The 25919-nt window shown below is 36.3% G+C and overlaps 1 protein-coding gene and 2 pseudogenes across 1 annotated transcript in view; all 3 read left to right on the plus strand.

Moving 5' to 3' along the window:
* The window catches only part of KCNMB2 (potassium calcium-activated channel subfamily M regulatory beta subunit 2), a 215698-nt gene that overhangs the window by 186223 nt on the left and 3556 nt on the right, over positions 1-25919 (plus strand). The window contains exons 3-4 of the mRNA XM_006910850.1: positions 14020-14190; positions 16795-16990. Of these exons, the coding sequence (XP_006910912.1) occupies positions 14020-14190; positions 16795-16990 (367 nt within the window). The remainder of the gene's footprint in view (positions 1-14019; positions 14191-16794; positions 16991-25919) is intronic.
* On the plus strand, positions 8122-8240 carry LOC112479090 (annotated as a pseudogene).
* On the plus strand, positions 16475-16593 carry LOC112479073 (annotated as a pseudogene).

The raw sequence follows: 25919 nt of genomic DNA on the forward strand, positions 1-25919 counted from the left end.
ATTCTTCACAAATTATATATCACAACAAAAATTTGGAAGCAACTTTAATTTCACAATAAAAAATCTGTTAAATAAATCATGGAATGTCATATACCACTTAGCATTTTAAAATGTTTTGTTATAATAGTAACTAAAAACTCAAGCTGAAATTTTGCATACGAACTATGATTACAGCTACAATAAATATATACATAAGAAAAAGCATGGAAAGCAAAGCATGTTTGTCACTTCTCCATTTTCCAAGTGCTTTACGATATATTATCTTAATTATGAAAAAAATAATGATATGATGTTTAAGTAAAATTACAGCCCAGAAGGCAACTAGTGCTTGAACAAATTTCAAAAAAACTCCCAGTGCTCATTAAGACACAAGCAGATTAACTGAAAATGTACTGTCTTCGTTAATCTCTAGGTTGTCACATGCTTTTCCTCAATGTTCACTCAAGTCATTTTTCGTTTGCTTTCGAGCCAACGAACTTGAATCGTCTTCCAGCAAGACCTTTACCACAAGATTAAAATTTCATGTGTCATTTCAAAATTCCGTATTTTGCATGTAATTTCCTCATTTTCTTAAAAAAAAAGTTCACTACAAGCGACGGTGCAGAACCGCAGAGATTTTGCTGCCCCACAGGGTATTGTGAATGTCAGTGACCTGCCCTCCTGAGATTTTGAAGGCTTCATCAGAGCAAGTAAAGCATGATGTATTTGTTTCACCTTCTATTTATTCTCATCAAATAATTTAATTAAATACACTTTGCTCTCTACATAGCTTTTTTCAACAAACAAAAGGATTAATGTGTAGGAAGAAATTAGAGTGTACTGTATTTTACACTTTTCAATTTATAAGCTAGGCATTATTGCGCCCATTTTACAAAGGAGAAAGCTGAGGCTCAGAGATTTTAAATAACTTCCAAGGGTCCAACAAAACTAGTCGGTGATGGAATCAGGGCTTGAACCCAAGGTCGTACTCTCTCCTCTACACCAATGGTTTATATATCACCAAACATGAGAAATTTGGAGACTCCAAGTCCACAAGGGGAAAATTTTGTTTAGATAGAGTTGAAAATTGTATATTAAAGGAGATAATAAACATGTGAATGTGATATATTGGCAATATTTGTGGAGTTAAAAGAAGCAAATAATTAGCTTCAAATTATACACCAATAAGATTTTATGAAACTCTTAAATTACTATTTTCATTTTTTTATTTTCAAAGTATAATTTTAATAACTATGGGATTTAAAATAATTAAAATATTGACTATAAGTAAATCATTTCAGCAGGCTTTATTTATGGGATAGGGATGCCAAGGATTATGAAATCAATCTGCATGGCTTTGGCCTACAAAGTAAAAGACAAATGGGAAAACAGTTAGCAACGAATATAGCAACAGAATCTGCCACTAAGCCAGTATCCTTAGTTTGATGCTGATTCATTTGTCTGTACCTCTTTCTTGACCACATCTTCATCTTCACTGCCTATTCACAGATTCTTTTAGGGTAAGACTCAGATTTTAACTGACTCCAAACAGAGTCTACTGCTCTGCTTAAGATGCTCTTGGTGGCAGTAATCATGTGATAATGAAGGGGATGGTGGCTGATAATGAATCTAGATAATTAAGGTCCTCAAGTTAATTATTTGGAAATAAATTAACTAAGTTGTCTGGCAGTACTGCCCAGAACTGTTGGTAATTGTTCCACTCTCAGTTTCTTCTTATTCTGCCAACCTGGCCTCTGTGTGTCCAGCTTTCCAGCTGTGCCCCTGCAACAGTCCCAGAGGCCAGGCAGCCAAAAATCCTTGGCTCCCTTCCATACCGTCTCTCCGAGACCAGCGCTGAACTTGTCAGGCTATTGGCTTCCCTGGACTCTTCAGGAGATGGAACATGAGGGGAAAGCTTACAAACTGGCACAGCAACTAAGCAGAAGGAAAAGTAGACCAAAAATTCTGAAACCAAGTGTTTTATAGCCCAAAAGAGGGTGAGATCAATTTTACATTTTTCTCATTAATTTAATTCAAAGCCAGCCTATTTCTGATCATCTGCTTTATGCAGAACACTGGTTTCTATCCTTATCCTTTACTCCACACACCCAACAATATAAAAGAAGACTTTTTGTTCTCTGAACAAACTTCTTTGTTAGGTGAGTTTACATTAATCCCTAAATTGCAGGCGGCAAAATAAAACAGCAGCAGCAATAACTATTTCAGAATTTAAAAAAGAAAGAGTATAAGTTAAGGACCTTATAGTTGAGTGTTTATCAAATATTCTTTGGATTGTTTTATTAAATATGAACTGATATAAATATGTATCACATGTTAACATATAAAAAATGAGGATATAGTAAACATCTGAATACCCTTCATGAAGCTTAAAAAATAAAACAATCAGAATTTTTAAAGCTCACGAGGATGCTTCTCTCATAGCATCCTCCCTTCTACCCCAGCCCCCACCCAGAGATAACATCATCCTGAATTTTGTTTATCATTCCCTTGCTTTTCTTCATGAGTTTGCCACATTGGCACCCTTAAAAAATGTTGTTTACTTCAAAATGTTTGAAGACTTTACATAAATGGAATTATATGAATTGTTCTACAACTCACTTTTTTCACTAAGCACTGTGTTCCTATGATTTATATGTGAGTAGTTATAGTACGTTTCTCTCATGCAGTATGCCATTATATGAATATACTGCCATGCGTTCATCCAGTCACCTGCTAATAGACATTTACATCATTTCTAGTCCTTTTTGTGCCAACAATGCTGTTATTATACTTCTTATTGATATCTCCTTGTACATGTACAAACACTTCTCCTTGTACATGTATATACACCTAACCTGAGAATGGTTGTTTCCAATGTATCCACAGCTGCCACTTACCAGGTAACGCCATTGCTTCCCAGAGCAGCTGTAGGTATGATTTCATTGCTCTAACAGCCTTGCCAAAGTTTTCTGATTTTTCATTTTCATCAATACAGAAGCTATTGTGCTTTCAATTCCCATTAGTAATAAGATTGAGCTTATTTCTCCAATTCTTTTCTGCCAAGAATCTGTTCAAAAACGTGGCCTATTTTTCTACTGGTTGTCTTTTTCTTGTTGATTTGTAGGAATTCTTTATAAAAGTATATATTATTGTTTATTGTATACAAATAGCTTCTCCCAGTTTGTGGCTTGTGTTTTCATTTTCTTTATGATGCCTTTTTGTGAATATATGTTCTTAATTTTAATGTGCTCTAAGGTAGTAATTTTTTAAATATGTTGAAATCCCCTTTGACTCCAAGTTCAAAAGGATATACTCCTGTAGAGTTTTCTTAATATGTTGTAGGTTTGCCTTTCACAATTAAGTTTTAATCATCTGAAGTTGACATTTGTGTGTGTTGTAGACATCCAATTTTTTTCTGTATGGATGACCAGTTGTCCCAGCACCTTTTATTGGATAATTTATCCTTTCCTCTATGATCTAAAAGCACATATGTTTCATATTAAGTTTCTATATATGCATGGATATGTTTCTAGATCTCTATTCTGTTTCACTGGTCAATTTTGTCTACCTCAGACAAATACCACACTTGAGCTTACACACTTTAGCATTATAATACATCTTAATATCTGATAGGACAAGTTGCCCACCTTGTTCTTTTGTAATTAGGAATATATTTGTATCCTTAGACACTTGCACTTCCATATAAATTTTAGAATCAACTTGTCAAATCATACCTACACAGTTTTCAAAAAACTCTTAAATTTTTTATCATAACTTTATAAAATCTATTAATTGTGATAAACTGGCATCACAGCATCCAGTCTTTCTTTGAATAAATATGATTCATCTCTACATTGATTTAAGTCTTCCCTAACATCTCTCAATAAATTTTATAATTTCTCCAAAGAGAACTCATACCTAGGTCATTAGATTTATTTCTAAGCACTTTCTTTAATGTTTAAATTACATTTTCCACTTTTGTAGATATATAGAAAAGCAAATGGCATATCAACTTTTGTTTCAACTATGCTCAATTTTCTTATTGATTCTAATAATTTATCTATAGATCTTTTGTATTTTCTCCATAATGATATCATTGGTAAATAATACATTTCTGTTTCTTCTTTATCAGTAAATATACAATTCGTTTGCTTTTCTTGCCTTATTACACTAGCTAGTAAATCATAAATAAACAGGTAAGAGTGAACATCTTTGCTTTGTTCTTATTCATAAAGTGGATTCTTTAAGCATTTCACCCTTAAGGATAAAGTTTACTACAAGTATTTCCTCTGTACCATTCATCACATTAAGAATGTTTCTATTTCTAATTTGGTAAGAATTCTGATCATGAATGGATGTTAAATTTTATCAGATTTGTTTTTCTACATATATTACAATGTCTTATGATGATAGCCCCCTAATATGTTTATGTAACATATTACATTAATAGATAATCAAATGATGACCAACATTATATTCCTGGGATAGCCTCAACTTTATCATGATGTGTTTTCACTTTTAGATATTGCTAGATTCAGTGAGCTAACTCGTTTTTAAAATTTTGCATTTATGTTTATGAGTAAAATTGATCTGTAGTTTTCCTTTCTGTGCTGTCTGATTTGGTTTTGGTATCTAAATTTGTTAACCTCATAAATAGGTTGGGTAGCATTCCATTTTTCTATACTCTGGAATGATTTGTACAATATAAGTAGAATTCATCTATAAATATCAGAGTCTGGTATTTCTATTGCGAGGATATTTTTAATTTACGATTCAATTTTATTTAATGATTTAGAACTACTTAGATTTTCTAGTTATCTCTGAATCAGTTTCAATAAGTTCTATGTTTATAAGAATTTACTACATATTTCAACAAATTACATATCAAAGTTTTTTAATGTCTTGCTATAAAGTTGTTTTTAATATCTTCTATTATCTTTACAATCCATTCTGTATCTGCACTATGGTTTTTTAATTCCTGATATTTATTTGGGCCTTCTCTATTTTTTCTCGATCAGTCTTGTCAGAGGTTCATCTATTTCATTAGTCTTTTCAAAAAATTAACCTTCGAAGTCATTGCTTCTTAATAAAATTTAGCTTGTACTTCATTTATTTCTTCTCTTGTTTCTTATTTTTTTATTATACTTTTTTTAATATCTCCTATTAATCTTTTTATAACTCCCTAAGTTAGATGCCTAGTGCATTCATTTTCAGGCTTTCTTTTTATCTAATAAAAACATTTAAGATTGTATATTTATATTGATGTATTGCTTTAGTTGCATGCCACTAGTTGCTCTATAACATTTGTTTTATCGTTAAGTTCTAAATTCATCCTAATTTATTCTATCTCATGGGATTTTTGGAACTACATTTTTATTTCCATATGTAGAGTCACTCTAGTTATTTTTTGTTATTTATTTCTACCATTATTGCACTAGAGCCAAATAATACAGTCAATATAAAGATAATATTTCTCGAAGGCTCTTTAGGTTATAAGAATAACCTAACTCATCTGAATAATTCAAATAATACAGTCAATATAAAGATATTTCTCAAAGGCTCTTTAGGTTATAAGAGTAACCTAACTCATCTGAATAATTCACAAAATTTTCTGTTTTCTTCTGGATTTTTCATCAAAGACTTTTATGAAATTTAATATGCAAATACATCAGGTAAAAATAAATAAGAATTAGAAACTAAGATATCATTGGGAAATCGTATGATTTAATAAGTTAAAGGCAAGACTAAAAAGAATTAAATCCTACTTCTGTTTTCACAATTTTTTCTCATCCATAGTCTCTTGTCCATAAAATAATATTATTACAAGACTTCCTGGGAAGTCCTGCAGATTAATAAGTTGACAACTAATAACAGATTCATATACAAAATGGCTCATGTTAATGAAAATATTAAGTGTGGCTATCATTTGTTTCCAAACCCAAAAAGCACATTCCCCCCAATGGAATGTACACTTTAAAAGATTGAAAACAGAATAACAATTAAACTAATCAAATTGGACCATATAAATATATCCCTACCAGCTCAAGGAAAAACCATGAAATCTGAAACTAACAGGTGAGGATATGCACATGAGAAGCACATCTCAAAAATGTGGAAAGCTTTGGTGGACATAAGGCAAACCAATGACTGTTTTAAACAATGCCACTCAAGCTCTGATATATGGGATAACAGGTTGAATGTTCCTGGGGCAGAAATACGTAGCAAATCTGCTCATTTCAGCTCAGCTTGCATTTAGCAATTCATTGCCCCACGGATCCACCCTCATGGACTCTAATAGAAGACACTTTTCCTTGAAGTCTGGAAACTAGAGATCTTAGTACCTGAAAAGCTTGATGTTTTTCTAGAAAGAATACTAAATTTGTTGGAGGTAAATAGAGTCCAACGGGCACTGATAGAAAGAGAGAAACCAGGAGCCTGTTCCAACCATGGTTCTGTGATTTCTTTGGTTTCAATTGACCATTCAGCCTTCCTGTGCTGGCTACCTCATGACCTAACCAAATTGTAGTCATTTCTAGCCCACATTAAAGGAACATATTTTGTGAGCCTAATAAATGCAAGAGACTGGGCTCACAAAGATGAATGTAGTACAGTTCGGTATTCACTGGGCCAGAGAGGCATCCATATAGATATTCACTATGTTAAGTATTATGTATAAGTTCTGAAGCACTCTGCCAATTTCAGATACACATAATTCTTCACTTCTATTTACATCTTATTTCTCTTTTCTACACCCTGTAGGTGCCCCCTTACCTCTCTATAGCTTTAGGACCCATTGCAGACCTGTCTTCCTGCTCTCTCTATGCTCTCTCTAGTATCCTAGCTATCTTTTGTTTCTCTGACTACCTTGACAGTCTCATTAGAACCCACAGTATTAATTGTTACTTTGGAAACAAATGATGCCCAGATCTAAATCTTCATCTCCTCTGTCACTGTTTTGTTTTGTTTTTTGTTTTTTGTTTTTTTCAAGCTGTCTAACACCTGAAATGCTGGGAGAGTTTCAGAATCAGTTTCTTTGCTTCCAAATGTAAACCATTCTAAACAATCAACCGCACTAACATTAGTGATCTTTCTAAAGTACAAGTCGATCACATCACTTCCTTGCATAAATTCTTTTAATGGCTCCTCTAACTTTAGAAGACATGTAAGATTCTTTATCTCTGGCCCTTGCCTATCTAACCAGCTCACTGCCTGCCATCCGCGCATCAGATCCTGAAATCCAAATATACTCTACTTCTCCAATTCTCTCACGTTCTTCCTGGATACTCTTCCTCTTCTCAATTGCTTGCTCATCAGAGACTCAATCCAGTCTGTCACAGGACCCTGAACCATCCGCACTAAAACCAAGTTATGGCCTCCAACTGGCAGCCCTCTGAATGACCATAGCTCTAGGTCAATTTATCTGCCACTAATCCTTCAAGAAAAGCCCAATGCAGTGATAACCAGCATTCGAAAAATATCCATTTGCCAGTCAATCATTTTGATGAATTTATCAAATTTAGCTATGTACCAAAGACTATATGATCATTGTAACCCTACATAGTTCTATGGGCTATCAGGGACCAAAGAGGTCACAGGGGGCCCAGATGTGAGTCCAGACTCTCTCTCTCTCTGTCTCTCAGTCTCCACAAACATCATTCTTCTATCTCTCTGTCCCTCTGTCTTTCCCTCCCTAGGTCCCAAACACCATCTACCTCTAGTTTTCCCTTCTTCCTGTCCCCTTCCTGCCATTCCCAAGCCCTACTTCTCTCTGTTCTATAGTTTCCTCTCCTCTCTGCCCCTGAGAGTCCCTGCCTCTACAATCAGCAGGTTAGACTGTTCATTATGCTGATTCTCCTCAACCTTCCCCCAGCAAAAAGTCTCACGATTTTTACACAGATGTTTTCTGTTACAGTAACAGGACCAGAGTAGAGACAAATTAAGCATTTCATAAAATGAGGACAAAATAAAAACTGACTAAATCTTCAAAATAAAACTTCAAAATCTTCAAAGCTGTTAAAAATTCCTATTTAAAATCAATTACATGGACATGATTCCCTAGTGTAATGGTTAGCATGATTCCCTGCTTTACACACAGAAGATCCTGGGTTCGTGCCCCCTGCCCCAGTAGAGCCACGGTCCATGGTCTTCAGCCGTGCCACCCTGAACAAGCCCAATCCCATCTGATCTTGGAAGCTAAACAAGGTCAGGCCTGGTTAGTACTTGGATGAGAGACCACCTAGGAAGACCAGGTGCTGTAGGCATAAATAAATTATTTTTAAAAATCAATTACCATAATCTTATGAATGGTTAAAAGAAAGAAATTTTGGTTAATTGATAAAGCTGACAAATCATCAAAGTAGTCATAATGTAAAAATTTCTACAATAACCTCAATGATGCTAAAATGTTAGCAAAACAGCAAATGATTAAAAAGAATTCGAAAAAAATCAATATAAACTGAAAGGTTCCTATATGAAATGCTAAATTTTTATTATCTCTATTATAAGAATATAGTCACACATATTTAAGAAAGATATATCTATGAATACATTCGTAAGAATATAAGGAGACAAAACTCCCTGGGAAACAGCTTTTTAAAAAAATCAAATAGATCTTAAAATACTGCTAAAAAGAATATATTCATAAAAAAGAATATTCTATATAATTAAATGTATTTTTAAAATAATATAGTCTTAAAATACTTATAAGAAAAATGTATTCATATTCATTTACTATACTTAAAACAATACTCCTTAAAATTAGCCTTTGTTAAATGTGTAAATGTGATAAAGTGGGCGAATTATTCATTTAGCAAAGTGATCCTTCAATAAATTTGTGAATTGGCTCATTTTGGTACATGAGCCATTCAGTAACTGATCCTTTGGCAAATCGAGACCCAGCTTATTGACCTGCTTTCTTATACTCCTCTCTCATCAGTCTCATTTACAATGCATTGTTAAGCTTAGTATCTCACCCCATTCCCTCAGGACACCTCTTATTCACTTTGTAGCCCCAGAACTTAACACAATGTGTTTCATCTTATGAAGACTTAAAAAATGTTGACAAATGAATAAAATGAATGAATAAGGTCCTTTACCCTGGCTTAACATGAATACTTTTCTCCTTGCAGGCTAAATACAAAGGGAATCTGAATTTTAACAGATGAAGGACAAGGAGAAAAAGCTTTCTTGTACATGTTACTCTTTATATCCATGTTCATATATAGTCTCATAAACAATTTGCTTATGAACTATAAGTCTAATATCAAAGTTTAAGAAACTATGCAACTATGGAGCTTAAAATAAAATTGTATTGTGTTGATTATTGCTTTGGGTAAAAATGAAGCTTTATTGAACAATTAAAAATCTTTTTTATGTGAAATGTTTTGTTACACTTGTATTTGACTTGTAGATTTATCAATAACGCACATGCTCCAAAAGAATTTTGGCAGAATCATCCTTGTATGTGTAGAAAAGACTGTACGTGTCTACCATTTGTTATTGTTAATATGTATAACGTATTAACTTGTACCACCACATTGATTCATGATTCACCAGGAACTATAAAGCCAAGACTACCTCATCAGAGTTTAAACATACTGCCTTGCCAGCACAAACCAAAGCAAGATCTGCTTCAAATTTACAAATCCAATTTCCTGCTCTATACCTGTTGCTGGAAATCCTCCATACTCAAAAGTGAATTTGTAGTCATGCCCAGACTCATTCTTCTTCCTGAGAGCTCTACTTTAGTGAACTATACTGGCCTTCATTTCCTTATTTCTCCCCCATCTCGACCTTCTTTTAAGTAGATTCACAGAGAATAGACACAAAGAACCAAGGAAAATAAAATATCAGCCCTGTTAGTAGTGGCACAGTAACCTCCAAAGTACAAGGCTTCCAAATATGAAGGATGATATTTAGGCCTGAGGCCCAAAATATAGCATCATATGCCTTCCCCCTAGCACTGAAGACAACTTGGGATGGGAGGGACCACCTCACTAATCCACTTAGTCTCAAGATGTGAACACTCCATTCCCCAACTGGAGCTTACCATCAGGATATAGGAAGGCCAAGGTACACCAGGCTTGAACAAAGGCAAGTACAAAAAGATGAAAAAAAAAAAATTGTGCTACACATAAGCAATGTGACCTTCAAACTCACCCAAAAGATCGACCTGGCCCCTGACTGTCAGACTCTGGCCCATCTCACCAATCAAATTAGTCACTCCTCTATAGTCTCAGGACACTGTGTTTGTGAGGGAGGAGATCTATAAATACACAATCTGCCTCTTCCTTCATAGCCAGGGCCATGAAAGTACCCTCTTTGGAACCAGAAGGATAGGGAATGAAATTTCCTGCTTTAACACTTTCTACCATTTCTCAGTCATTCAAGCCAAGTACTTGGCCATAAATCTAAAGTACATCCCTTTTCTTACTTCCTCATCATCCCCTATATGCAATCAATCACCAAATCCTGAAATTTTATCTTCTAGATATTTCTCCATATATCCTTTCCTCTCCAGCTATCCTACTTCAATCCTAGATCCTGTCCTCATCATTCTTTGCCAACACTACAGTAACAAGCTCCTAATTCTTCTTTCTTTTTTGTCTTGTTCCATTTCTAATCTAATCTCCACACTGCAGCCAGAGTGATCACTTTGAAACTCAATTCTGATCATGTCACCCTCTGACAGTTTCACATTAACTACAGGATAAAGGCCAAGCTCTTTAGCAGGACTTACAAAACCTTCATGACCTACTGCCTTTCCAAACTCATCTGCCCCATTTCCTCATCCTACACTCATCTCAGTCATAGAAATATGCTTGTAGTTTCAACAGTCATCATGCAGTTGCAAATCTTCATCCCTTTGTTCATGTGTCTCCTGTCGTCTGAAATACTCTTGACTGCCTGTCTCATTTGGTTAACTTTGATTCAACATTGAAGATTTTGTTTCAGGCGTAACTCCTTCAGAAAGCTTTCCATAACTTCAGTCAGTCCTTGTCGTGTTCCTGCTCCCTCAGGCTAGGGAGATTATTCCTCCTCTTCTGTACTCACTCTGTGAATAGCTCCATCACTGAATTTACTACCCTATATTAATGTGTTTTTTCTTTCATGTCTCTCTTCTGATTGTTAGGGGCCATATCCCCAGTAACTAGAGGTTACCAGCACCCAAGATAAGTTTGTAGACTTACACTGAAATCTTTGTTTTCCCAAATGATTCATTCATCCCTTAATTTATCCATTAATTCATTAATAAGTTAATAATTTTATGAATTCCACTCCATTCACCCATTTTTGTTTTGCTGAGTTAGATCTTAATTGCACAGATGTGTTCTGCCTCTGCGGAAATCAATAATTCTCCCTCTTCTCTAGACATTCCAGAGCATATGAAGAACATTTGTTAATCATTTTTTGAACCGTGATTATTTATATTACTCATTTGACTCATTTTTATATGCTTCTTGTTCCAGTGACATTACTGACTGATTACACTGCATTTCTTTTATGGGCATAGACTGACATAAGTGATGTGGTGTGACAGTCTAATACTCTGGACTGTGAGACTATATTGCTCCCTCTTTGCTGGTTTCCATCTGCAAAAAATGCAGATCCCAATGGCAGCCATCAGAATTAAATACACTTTGATAAGTAATAGCAGAGTAACATCAGATTATTATTTCACAGCAGGTCTTTGAAGCCACTCAGACTCAGCCTGTCTCTTCCTGTTTCAGAGTCTGCCTGCTCAAGGGCTTTAGCTGCTGATGGACACTGATCTTTCTTTTTTTATTTTAGTTCATAAAGGGTCAAGTTTAAAGAGGTTTGATATAAATCTTACATTTTCCAAAGAAAATCTCAGCAAAGAATAAGGAAACTTTGAAGGTGGGAGGTGGCCAACTAGTCCAGGGGCAGTGGGCTCGGGAACTGGAGAATAACGAATGATAGGGGCTCTCTGTGCTTCTGGCAATGACCATAATGAGCAGCCCAAGTGAATGAGAATGAAAGGGAGCCAGGAAGGACACAGCCATGAAAAAATGAGAAATGAAAGTCTCTCTGATCCTATCCACAATGCACCAACTCCTCAGGGAAAGAATAAGATTTGTATGAACTACCTCATGAAGAAGACTTTAAAATAATAATAACAGTAAGCTAATTGGTTAATTTTACATGTAATAGCCATGTTAATAAATATTATACCTTTTGGAAATATACTAAGTACATACACACTCTCATACCTCTATGGGGAATCAAAATATTTAACAAGCAGCCCAAAATACCAGCCAATCAGGATGAATGCCAGCCATAAACACCAATAAGGCCATCCTGGAGCACAAAGCTAAATAAAAGCCCTGAATATGCACGCAATTGCACAAATAACAGACATCTCTTCCCTCCTGCAAAGTTCCATACTGGATTCTACTCTGATTTCTTTTCCAAGCAGCAAGAAAGACTAGTGATAAAAATGTTAAAGGAAAATCTGAAGTTATTCTTCTGTATCTTGGCTTTTTGCCTGAGGCTAAAAAAAAATGACATAAGTTTCCTTTTCCATTTGTCCTCCTCTCTGTTCCCAGGTCCTAGAGACCAACAACTATCCACCCCCTCCTGCATCCCTGCAATCCAGAGCTCCCTTCTCAAAATAGAAACTGAAGGAATTCCCCAGCTGCCTCAGGGGAATCCCTGAGCATCGCCTTCTTTACCATACTTCTGAGATATCTCTCCAAGCTTCCAGCGCTCCCAGCAATTTCTTATTTCTCTTCTGCCTTTTCCTCCAGATCTTGGTTCAAATCCAATCCTCTACCTACGAGCTTTTTACATTATGCATTTTCTTGCCATTCTGTCCTTTAAAAATTTTTGAAGAACAGTAGTTTTAGGATGTTCTGATGCTCGTGTCATGGGGCTGTAGCTCTCCACCTCATTTTTCAGTGGGAACATTTATTAAATACCTCATGCAGTCCGTCTGCTGGATAACGTATGCATGCATCTCATTTAACCATCACAATGCAGTGGAAACATTATTTCTACTTTGCAGGAACCTGGGAATCAGAAAGGCTGAGGAACTTGTTATTGATCACACAGATAGTAGTAATATCAAGTTCTGAACTCAGGAGACAGTTTGATGCTAACCTCATGGTCTTTCATACCCAATGTTGCTGCTAAAAAATACAGAATAATAATAATAATAATAATAATAATAATAATAATAATAATAATAATTTGAAGTTAGAGTCTCGACTTGATCTAACTAATATTTTTCTACACCCACTCAAGTGTTTACACATATAAGAAAAGAAGCTGGGTCACCGCATCTTCACACTGCTTATAAATCTCAAGCCAACAGAGCCCCAAGTAGCCCTAAGCTTGAGAAAAATGTTAACCAAAATAACTTTTGTCCATCACTACCGAAGGAAAGTCAGCTATTAAGCTGACAGATTGTCAACGTATGTTGCCATTTATTTGAATTCCATTATGTATTCAGAGAATATAGAAATATCAGTGATGATCAGCTGGTGGTTAAATGGCAAAGCAACAAATCCACAGCATTCTTTTAAGGGTTGAGAGGATTGTTTTCTTTCTTTAGATTTAGAGCAAAGGAAAAAGTATTTACAGTTAGACATGGACCCCAAGTAAAAAAAGAAGAATTGGTTTCTTTTTTCTTTTTGAAGAAAGAATTCCTTTTATAAATTATGATAATTTACATTTCAAAATCACAGGACGATTTACATTGTGGTTTTGAGTATGCTCTTGAGATTATTTTTTATCAAACTGTCCTCATTTTGTCAGCAAATGATCAAATAATACAGTTGTTCCATGAGAGAAGAGGAGGGTTTTGGCTACTTGTTTCTGCTCAGGGTTTGAGGGTGTGTATGAGTTGGGAGGAATGGGCACATGCTGGGATCTAACTGCATTCAGGCAGGTTTGTAGGGGGCTCCTCCAGGCCTCCTTGCCCTAGGCAGGCATGGGCAGAGACTTTCGCACTCTTTACTCTTTAGGGGTGTACTGATTAACTGCGAACCTCATGTAAGTCTCTATTATTTTCAACCTCAGAAATATTTATCAAAAAATCAGAGACCATGACCTCCTGGACAAAAGGAAAACGGTCACAGCGCTGAAAGCAGGAGAAGACCGAGCCATTCTCCTGGGACTGGCCATGATGGTGTGTTCCATCATGATGTACTTTCTGCTGGGAATCACCCTCCTGCGTTCATATATGCAGAGGTAATGCCATCGGGTGGGTGGGACACTGTCTTTTGTCTCCTCCTTCTCCCGTAGCTTGTCAACCTTAGGTCCTCTTCCTCACCTTCATTCCTAATTAGAATTTTGAGCAATGCCTGGTATATACTATTTTTCAATAACGTTATCTAATAATGACGATAAAAATAATCTTATGTATAGACTGCCTACTGTGTGCCAGGAACTTTCCATACATTACTTGTTTAATTCTCAAAACTATTCTATAAAGTAAGTATGAATATACTCATTACAAAAATGGCAAAACTGAAGTTGAAGATAAAAATGATTTGCCCGGCGTCATACAGCTCTAGCATGTGGCAGAGCCAAGATTCAAACCCACATCCCGCTAATTCCTGAGTCCCTGTTCTCACACTTCTGTTCGTTCTCCATCCTCATTCCTTTTCTACCTCTCTCACCCTCGTCCCTCTATCACCTTACACATCAGTGGTTCTCAAGGGCACATTTAAACTTCCTGAGAAACTTTAAAAAAGACTGGTGCCCCAGCTCTACCACCATCATCCCAGAGGTCAGATTTAATTGGTCTGGATAGGGAACCAGTCACCGATAGGTTTTAAAGTTCCCCAGGTGATTCTAATATGCCATCAAGGCTGAAACACTGCTATGCACCAACTTGAAAAAAATTATAGATTTTGAACCTTATTCATTTTAATATTTGCCCTCGGTTTACAACATAGATAAGGAAGCAATTAAATACTGAGCTAGCAAGTGTATTACCCCCCTGAGTGAGCCATAGCATCTCTAGCTAACTCTTCCCATAAATTGGACACTTGAGCAAGGAGAGTTTAGCACTGTTATAACTAACGTGGAAAGTCTCGCAGTGGTTCAGCTTAAAGAAATAAGAGCCTTTCAAATGAAAACTTGAGGTTTCAGTTTAAAAAAAAATCAAATCATTTTGTGGCATTCAGTTCTCCACATAAATTAATACTTTTGTTTTAATAGCAAAGTGTAACCGAAATACAGTAATTTGCTAAAATTAAGGCATCGTCTTTCCAATTCGCGGTTGCTCTGCTGTTTCTCAGATGCCTTCAGCTGTACTCCTTCTCAATGAAAGCGCTGATGTCTCAGGCCTCAAGTGTTCATTAATTCCAAAACCACTTTCCGGTTATCACATCTGCTTAGAACCATCCAAGACTTTTTTCCTCCTTAGATAAGCAAAATCTGATCACCCATGTCCCAGGAAAATACAATTTATCACACCAAAGGGAGCCAGGGCTAGTATGCTGCCTCTGGCATAAACTAGACATGAAAAGAGGTACCCTGTCAGCGCACGTCCAGCGAAAGGAAGGGTGTTAATCTGCAAAGAAAACATGCTGTTTTCTGTTCACTATGGTAATCAGCTTATATTCAGAAGCAAAACATGGATTGCTGGTATGTTACTTCCTAATCATAAACATTGCCCTTGATTATAAAATCAAAAATATCTTAGAATGGAAAGCTGGCCAATGGGCAGCTGGAGATTTTTTTACTCTTTAATCTTTCTGATTGAGAGTTCCCAGGGCACTGACATAAACCCATTTATCTGTATAGAATGTCTTCTCTTCCACTGCGTTCATGGGAGGCAGCACAGCGTGGGCCTTAGAGAAGTCCAAGATTGGGTGAATCACAATGTCTATCACTTTTTAGTTGTGTGACCTTTTATGTTACTTGATTTCTATGACCCTCACTCAGTTCATTCACCTTTAAAAAGAATTAATACCCAACTAATAGGGTTGTTGAGAGGACAGAAGACAATGTATATTAAGCACCAATTAGAGTGATAAGGGATGCAACACTTGATTGCTCTTGGAATAATCAAAGGGAGAGCTATCTTTTCTCCCTTTTAGAAAGACCGTAAAGAAATATATCCCTGTCCTTCTATCTGTCAAGTTGGACCCTCCAGCTTCCTCCATCCCTTTGCCATTTTCCCTACCCCCTTCACTCTATACCTTCTCCATGTACAAACTGGGCAGACACTGCAGAGGTGAAGACTGGTGTGTGGCAGGAAGCTGCTTACAAGGTAATAATATAGTATGTGTTGTGACATAAAAAGATGTTTTATGCTTTTCAATGCATTTGAGATAGGAAAAATAATAACTTAAATCAAGCATTGGAAAATATTATACCATAACCAATTGGAAGTCACTGAAAAGTTCTCTGGTGCCAGGAAAGTTTGTCATTGTTTATATTGTAGTTTGCCTGTAGGTGCTCTATACAAAAGCATAAACTTAAACAAACAGGTTGTATTACAGATTTGAGAAAGATCCTTCAGGTCTACGGCCATGCTACCCTGAACAAGCCCGATCCCGTCTGATCTCGGAAGCTAAGCAGGGTCGGGCCTAGTTAGTTCTTGGATGGGAGACCACCTAGGAAGACCAGGTGCTGTAAGCGTAAAAAATTAAAAACTAAGGGATTGTAAACTGACAAGGTTCTTGCAATCTGTGAGGTCAACCAACGGTTGCCTTGCCTAAAAAAATAAAAATAAAGAAAAAGATTCTTCAAGCTAAGGAGCTGGCAAATGATTCCCTCTGATTATGCCATCCTTGCTGTTACCTATTTGGACCTGTGTTTACTCTCCCCGTCTCTCTGTAGCGTATGGACTGAAGAGTCTCAATGCACCTTGCTGAATGCATCCATTACGGAAACATTTAATTGCTCCTTCAGCTGTGGTCCAGACTGCTGGAAACTCTCTCAGTACCCCTGCCTCCAGGTGTACGTTAACCTGACTTCTTCCGGTGAAAAGCTCCTTCTCTACCACACTGAAGAGACGATGAAAATCAATCAGAAGGTAGGAACTTGCATCTTGGTCACTCCACAGAGCTCCCACACCCAAGTCATTCTCTCTGAAGTTTCCCTGTGCCAACATTTCAAAGGAAAATGCCACCAAGAAGTAGGCCCTGCCTCATCTATAAACAGAATTCACAAATTCGACTCTGGCCTGGGAAACATTTATTTTCTGTATAAGTCATGGACAAATCATTCCCTCATTTTGTGGTAGTACAGATTTATTCTTTAATTCCATTTAGAAGGGTAAACATCATATCCTTATTTATATACAAACATGCTGAGTCTTTCAAAAAAATGTGCAGCTTAGTCAGAGTTGTAAAAGCCAAAAAACAGGTATTTGTTATATTCCTGGGATCCATGGAGGTAAAACTATATTTTGGTTTTCCAGGGTCATTGTTATTTAGTTCTGTGGTCTTAGGACTGTAACTTAACCTCTCTGAGCCTCAGCTTCCTTTATTCTAAAAAGATAGTAACGATGGCCTTCTTGCAAGGTCATTCTGAGGATTAGGGCAGAGGATGTGAAGTGACAAGCAGAGCATGGTGCCTAACATAGGGGAGACCTTCAACTCATGATCACAGTTTGTGTGCTTCTGTGTCTTTCTTTATATACATTATGTCCACAGAAGTTGGATCCTTCAGCCCATGGTGGGTGCTCAACAAATGTGTACTGTATTAAAGCTGTGCAAAAAATTTGCATTTATAAGGTCTGGGATGACCAGTAAAGCATCAGCAGAAGCAACCTGCCATTATCGATTTTAAGTTAAATATAATTAGTTTTGTATTTACGATAGCAATTTAGATGGCTAAATTACTCTCATATACCAAAACAATCTAATGCCACTCCAATAGGATAACTGGCCCTCATTACCCAGACACAACCCTCAGGCACTCTAGCCTTACTTATAAAAACTTTTCTTTTCATTACAATTATCTGCATTTAAATGACATAGGTGATATGTATTGAAAAATGCAGGAGCTTCGAAGTTTGATACTAGGAAATAGGCTTTACTTTGTGATATAGTAAGGAAACCCATCTTGCATTTTGATTGCAATAACTTAAAAGAATTATTGCAAATATCTCTGAGAACTCACATAATGAAAATTTTGAAGAATGTCATTTTCTGATTTCCTTTCGTTTGTGGTAGCCACAAACAATGCCAGTCCTCACCCTGTACTGCAAATATATAAAGCTCAGCTGTCCCACAAAGCATGTGTTTTTCAATATCTTCCCTCAAGTCAGATATTTTGCTGACCTGTAATGACAAGTGCCTTTAAAACTCTCAAATCTTCATGTAATTGGAAGTTGGCCAAAGTCAAATAAGCATCAAAAAGTGGGACGTATTTCCATTTACTTGTTTTAATATTTTATCACTACAACATTATGAATGCATTAACAGGACTATAAACAAGAATTGGACCTACTATAGAAAGTCTCAGTTAAAAATTTAGGGCCTGTATTTTGTCTGTTGTCAGCAAGATACCAGGTCATTTTTTTTTTTTCATCTATTTGCCCCATTACCTTGTTTTTAACTGTGAATTATAACACACATACAAAAACATGCAGGAAATGAAAGAATACAGCTTAAGGATTTATTACAGAGATTCTTCATGTAACCACGTGAGGGTAAAGAAATAAAACATTTCCTGCACCACAAAAACACCCTTCATGCCTTCTCCCAATAACTAAAGGCTCTGCCCTCTGCCAAAGATAACAACTATCCTATTGTGGCAATTACTTTCTTATTTTTCTTTAAAGTTTTATCACCTAAGCTTATATTCTTAAATACTATATTTTAGCATTGCCTGGTTTTTAACCATTATTATAAATGGAATCATACAGAATATTTGTAACTGGCTTCCTTTGCACAACACTGTTTGTTAGAGTTAATGTATCATATCCCATTGTATGAACATGCCAATTTATTTTTTTATTCTAATGTTGATGGACATCTCAAGTTCTCTACAGTTTGGGACTATTACAAACAATTCTGCCATGAATATTTTCATACATGTCTCTTGGTACACAAGTACACACATTTCTATTGGGTATAAACCTGGGAATGGAATAGCTAAGTCATAGGGTATATTTATCTTAAAGTTTCGGAGATAATGCCAAATGATTTTCCAAAGTGCCTGCACCAATTTGCATTCTCAACAACCCTGTATGAGAGTTTTTATTGCTCCAAATCCTCATCAATACTTAGTATTCTGTAATTTTAATTTTAACTGATATGGTGATATTTCCTTGTGGTTCTAATGACGAAAGTTGTCGAGTGCCTTTTTTGTTAAACTATTCTGTGCCAAAGTGCACATTTTTTTTTATTGACCCTGCTTAGTGTTCCCAGGGCTTCTCTCCCTATTCCTTGATGTTCTTTGTCAATTTTAGAAAGTTCTCAGTCGTTATAACATCAAATACTATCTCTGTTCTTATTCCCTCTCATTTCTCCTCCTTGGACTCCAGTTGACCATATGTTGGGTTTTCTCATTTTATCCCCTGTGCGTCTTACTTTCTTTTGTATTTTCTCTCCTTTAGTCCCTTCCTGCTTCATTCCGGATATTGACCTGTCTTCTAATTCACAACTCTTTCATTAATTCTAATAAATCTAACACATTATTTGACTGCTTAATTTCTCTTACTGTCTTTTCCATTTCTAAAATAACCATTTGGGTCTTATTTTATAATTCTAGTTTTCTACAGTATTCTAATTCTTGCCTTTTAAATCCTCCAACAAAAAAAAAATAATATTATAGTTATTTTAAAGTTCATTTTAATGACTTCAATATCTGAAGCTCCTATTCTTTTCTTCTTATTTGTTTTCGTGTTGTCATGTAATGTCTGGTAAATTTTTATTAGGTTTCAGACATCATATTTGCAAAATTAATTATGAAAATAAGTTTAATCCTAGGATGAAATCATATTTCCAAAAAATTTTCCACTTGCTTCTGCCAGGCCCTTGGGTGCACCAGCCAATCATAATCACCTTATTATGACTTCATAAATTAAAATATTCAAGTCTGAACTGAAGTCCTTATGAGGACCTGTTTTCTTCAGGTTTCCCATTATTCCTATAGTACAGCCCTTAAGAGTCCCAACGCAAAGTGAATATGGGTCATCAGCGCCCTAATTTGATAGGCCTTCAATGAAAATTCCTGCCCTTAGCTCTGTAAGGCTGTCAAAAAATATCCATCAGCCTTCTAGGATCTCAGGCCTCCTCTAGAATCAGCAATGCTCCCAGGGGAAATATGGCACCAAACACTGGCTCACCTTCCTGACCTGGTAGTTCTTCACTCTCTGGATAGCTGTCCTCTGCCCTGAGACCATTAAACCATGATCTTAATCTAGCATTCAGGATATTCCTGGGGGGAAAATTTACTCTTATGCTTCCTGTTACCCTCTCCCAAGTTTGCCAAAAATAATAGCCTTCTTCCTAGTTACCAAAAAAAAAAGGCATAATTTTATTGAGATGTATAAGGCACTACTGACAATGTTTTATCTGAGACGATAACAGGCAAAGAATATCAACCAAGTTGTCTGAATCTTTGTAGAAAATATGCAAAAGGATTTTATTTTTAAATTTTTACATTCTCTCATATATTCCTTTACTTCAGATTGTAAACCCAGTGCCCAGCCTCTTGTCAACATTATAGCTAAAGCTGCTTAAGCTGATAAGCTGGCATGTCCTTGTAAAGCAATTGGCTAACAGTCTCTAGGAACTGCAAGCAGGCTCAAGGGTCCCTGCCTCCCCTGGTTACAAGGTTGTTATTAGAATCATAAACAGTAGCTAAGTATTAAAACCTCTCTATCCACCAGAGATTCTCAAAACATATCCATCTGGTTTAAGGGTAAATTTAAAATGAATTTTGGTGCAAAATAAGAAAATATATCCATTTTCTTAGTATGTGGTATAATATCAAATATATGGTATTTTATATATAACTGTCAAGGAGACAGTAGTTATTTTTGATGGATGTTAAATTCTATAAATTAACTAGTTATTTACAACTCCAAATTCAGCATCACTCCTCAGTTTGTCACCCATTCTGAAGGCTTCTGGGTTTCCTAAATCCTGAGACCATACATATCTACAACAGGGTCTCTCAATCTCAACACTACTAATTTTGCAGGTGGGATAAATCTTTGTTGTCTGTGAATGTTGCTAGGGGCCTGTCCTGTACATGGTAGATGTTTAGCAGCATCCCTGGCCTCTACTCACTAGATATCTAGCACCCTCCTCCCTCCAGGTGTGACAACTAAAAATGTCTCCAGACTGTGCCAAACCACTACTCTAGATTTTATTTAGCTTTGACCTTGGGCGCTGTGAGATCCCAGAATTCTAAGGAAAGATGTACTCTTTGAGTTCCTCTGTACAGCACTGGTAGGGCAAAGGGGAAAGGGGAAAAAATGAAGTGAAGTCGGTAATCTAAATGAGAAATAGCAGGGACCCAACATTTATTAAGTGTCTACGATGAACTATGTGCTCAGCACTATGCTAAGAACTTTATAAAAAATCATCTCATTTAATCCTATTAAAACCCTACTACTAAAGTAATAATAGTCAAATTTTATCGAGAGCTCACAGTGTAATACAAAATATTTTACATGAACTCACTTAATTACAGTAGAAATCCCAAGTATGAGGTAAAACTATTATCTCGGCTTCACAATAATGAAGCTGAGCTCAGAAAATAAAATAATTTTCCCAAAGTCATATATTCACTAACTAGGTTTAAATTAAAATCTAAGGGTCTTTACCTCATCATGTTATCTCTTAAAAAGAAAAACATTAGAGTGTTCTCTAGAGAGAATAAAGATAAGAGCTCTGAAAAATCTAAATTCCATGAAATATTTATCTTTATGATGGTATGATGGCATATTTTAATGAACAGGTAAGAATCCATGTGTTCCATCTTATTCCAAGAGATACTCAGGATCAAGTAAAAGGTTACGAGCAAAGAACAGAATTATCACTGACACATAGGAAAGGTTAGGGTTGTATATTCAGCACTAGTTTACGTAGGGCAAATATTAAACAGATAGAAAGGAGGTAGGGAGGTTCATGCCCAGAAATGTGACCTAAGACATCCCCATAATTAGGAACTTAATTTTAAGGATATTTATTAGAGATTTGTTGAAACTGCCTATGAACCATAAATTCAGGAATGCTTTTGTTATTAACAAAGTTTAGTCATTGTTCACCGAAATTGAATTCTGGGACAGCTAAAGATACCTTTGTGCATAAATAAAAGGAGGAATGTGCCTGAAAGAAGCTTGCGCTGAGCATCAAGAAGAAAAACATTGGGAAGGAACCTATTCCTCCCCAATTGCCGAGAAAGAGGACCATGGTGAATGTCAAGGTCAGATTAGAGATCTGACTTACTCTAGGCTAAATTGGCTACATCGTGGGCCTGGGAGCTTCATGGGTTAAACTATTCTGGGTATTGACTAATCTTAAGGCTTCAGAGGGCTACTATTTCATTAGTAGATTTCCCAAGTCTATTTCAAATCAAGTAGAAATGCTATAATAAACATGAAAGCTCTGGAAAACACAAAAACAGAAAACCTCTCTTGGGAGGAACTTGTCTCAAACTGAAAGAAACCGTAGTACATGGCAGAGTGTGAATACTGTTTTCCGTTCCTCTACCAAACACTTCAAACAGTCTCCCTTGCCAAATCAAGGAGACACTAGAAGTGAAAACTAAACAAGTGTAAACTAAATTTTGTGAGATTCACTATTTTTTTAAGTGATGATAAGGAGCAGGAAGTCTCAAAAGGGAAGGAACATAGAGTCCCAATTTACCTTCTCAGGTCCTCTGTCCATCGCTAATATTCAAAGAACTCAAAAGTTCAAATATACTGTGGGCCAGAGCAATCCGGGGCTGCCACCCGGTAACCTCTACATTCTTTGAATATAAGACTTATGTTTTCTTCTCTGGCACAAAACACAAAGTCTGGCATGTTGTACATGTTTAATAAACATGTACAAAATACTCATGGTTTGAAGACACTAGAAAAGGTTCCATTTGACTTTGGAACCAAGAACATTTGTTTCACATGAGCAATGTTTTTATTTACGTTTTTGGTTTTATCTCATAGACCTTGTGGACTAGGACATCCTGGCTACTAAAGAGGTTTAGGAGCAAGTGTGTGGCTCACCTTTGGGAAGGTTATACTCTTCACTGAAAGCCCCTTCGCCTCATTCCTGGTCCCATTTTACCATCCCTCCCCCTCCCCCTCCCACCTTGTTTCGTATTCTCTTCCTGTTTCTCTCTAATGATCTCTCTTATATTGACGCCCACATCAAGCACGTTACTTGGCACATTAGAGACCTTCAATAAACAGTGATTTCATTAAATTTCTAACCCTTCTCTGAAATTAGACACTTTCCTTTTTTATAAAAGAACAAATGAAGAATGAACCTTTCCCCTGAGGTGACCCTGAGAATTGAAAGCTCCCTTCCTACCATCACAAGGAAAAGCAGGCTAATCAGTGAGGTTATTCAGCCAAACACCTTCTTCGCATTGCCCTCACTTCTCCCCACACCTTTTATTTTCAGGGCGAAGGCCTGTCACTTTTTGCTTCACGCAGGCCTGGCAAAGCATGTCTAAGCAAAGCCCAACAGGTAGTTTCTCAAAATTTCTGTCCATCATGAGAGTAAAAATGATTCTATTAATGTAAAAGATTCTGGAAGTGAGCCTAGAAAAAAATCTTTTAGTCGCTTTCCACAGAAGTGAAGAGAAGATACCGTTGCTGGCTCTTCTTTGCCACAGAAGGGAAAGGACAGTCTGGAGAAGTTGACAGCACCCGGGTTTCTTCAGCTGAGAGAGGAAAGGTCATGTGTTAGGGCCATCTCTGTGGTCTTCAGTACTAAGGAGAATTTAAGGGATTCTGGTAAGCAGAAAGATTTATTAATAAAATACAGATTAAGAAGAGAGATGTGAGTCTAAATACTCTACTGAATGGCTGTCTCAGAGGTTTGCTAGGTCTATATATTCATACAGATAAGGTACAAAAGAAAGAATGACCAATAGGCGTGGTAAAAATATTAACATATTTTGATTAGTACTTAAGTGTCTTATATATATAAAATTATTATTCGGATGTTCCTTTGTGTCATATATCATGCAGAGTCTAAAAGTTAAGCCTTTCCTACCCCACACCTACTAAAAAAAGAATGATCTAAAAATGATGGGATTTTTATCTTCTTAATCCACATAACGTTTTTCCAACAAATTGTAGCTCACTTAGTAAAGTTTCCATTTGTTGAAATGCATTCTTTGTATTCTAAACCAAACACATCGATTTATCCTTCAAGTACATGATGAAATCATAAGATCACTAAATCTTCACCCCAAATTAATACCAGCCTCAGAAACACACACATGGCTACAGTTTGAGCCACAGAAACAGAAACCTAGAATTCAAATATAGGATTCAGCATGTCAAATCTCCTCGGACACAAAAGGAATATGAGACAAGAGTCATCAAACTGGACTACTTCAATAAAACCCACGTAGCTAGTCATCTTGCCCTCCTTAGAATTTTCAGTTTAGTATGTGGCACTCAAAGACTTTAGGAGATTATGTGGACAACTGTGATATTCCAATAGGAAAATATCAATGAAAATGTATTGAGGCTTTAGGCATATTTATCATTTAACCCTCGCACATACCCTGCCACGAAGGCTCTATTAACCCCATGATATAAAGACGTTGATTCTGACAAGCCAAGTAACATGCTTATAGAAGCACAGTAACACATATGAACACAAGTCAGAGGCTCCTTAGACCACTTCACAAGAGAAGGATCCATCAGTAAGAAAAGTAAAAGAATGGTTGACATAGGACAGAGTTTTCAGGGATCAGTCCCAACCTAGTGGGAGCCAGTTTATGTGTGTTGAAAGATGGCAGATGGCAAGGTTTGGAAAAGCTAAAAACACTAAGGCAGAAGAATCTTTTTTCTACTAGCAACATGGTGTTGCAGGTACCAAGTGTCACTGGCCCTCGGGACCCAAGTCTGACCATGTACAGAACATGCTTCATCTGGCCAGGCCAAATGTACATATTTGAGACCATGATAGCTTGAAACTATAATAAGCAGCTCCTGTTTTACAGCTTTGTTAGACAGTCTCAAAGTAATTTATATCTCATTTTATTTGGAAGAATCTTTCGTAGTGACAGAATTATTCTCATTTGGCTGACAAACGTTTCTTGAAAAAACATTTAAAGCCACATCAAATCACAAGAGCATAAAAAAAGAAAAAACTTCAAGTTTAATAAAATGCTATTTTTACTGAGATGATTTCAATAACTTAGTACCATTAACCACTGAAACCACTACTATAAACTATCCTGGCTCAAAAATATATGGAAGCCTGATACATTCCTAATCTAAATTGGCTCTGTTTGAATCCAACCACAAATGGCTTGTCTGTGATTTTTTTTTTTTTTCAAATCTTTTTCTTCAAAAAAACATCCAAAAATTTTTATAGACATGATCTTGGCAACATTGAAGAAGGAAAAAAATATATAGCCCCTTACTGCCTAAAACTCTTTTGATCCAGAAGGCATCCAACTGGTAGAAAATTTGCTTCATGGAGTTATAGGCCAATTTCGAACTAAGTCATAACTCTGAGAAATTGTGCTTTGTTAGAGATACATCCAAACCCTTAATGTTCTGCTAGTACCAGCTCTCTGCTGTACTCACATTATGAGCATACTTACATTTATTCTTAGATAATTAAATTTGAAAGGTGTCAACCATTCCTTGCTATGAGAACATTACCTTAAGCCTAGTGTATGATAAATGCCAGCATGCTCATTCTCCATTCTTAACTAATCAAAGAATCTTCCTGCTGTTTATAGTCAAATAATCCAATGATGACAGCACAGCAAACAAAGCAAGATGCCAGTATACCCACTAATAAAGTCAA

This window comes from Pteropus alecto, unplaced genomic scaffold (genome assembly GCF_000325575.1).
Source record: "Pteropus alecto unplaced genomic scaffold, ASM32557v1 scaffold33, whole genome shotgun sequence".
In the NCBI taxonomy this organism is placed as follows: domain Eukaryota; kingdom Metazoa; phylum Chordata; class Mammalia; order Chiroptera; family Pteropodidae; genus Pteropus; species Pteropus alecto.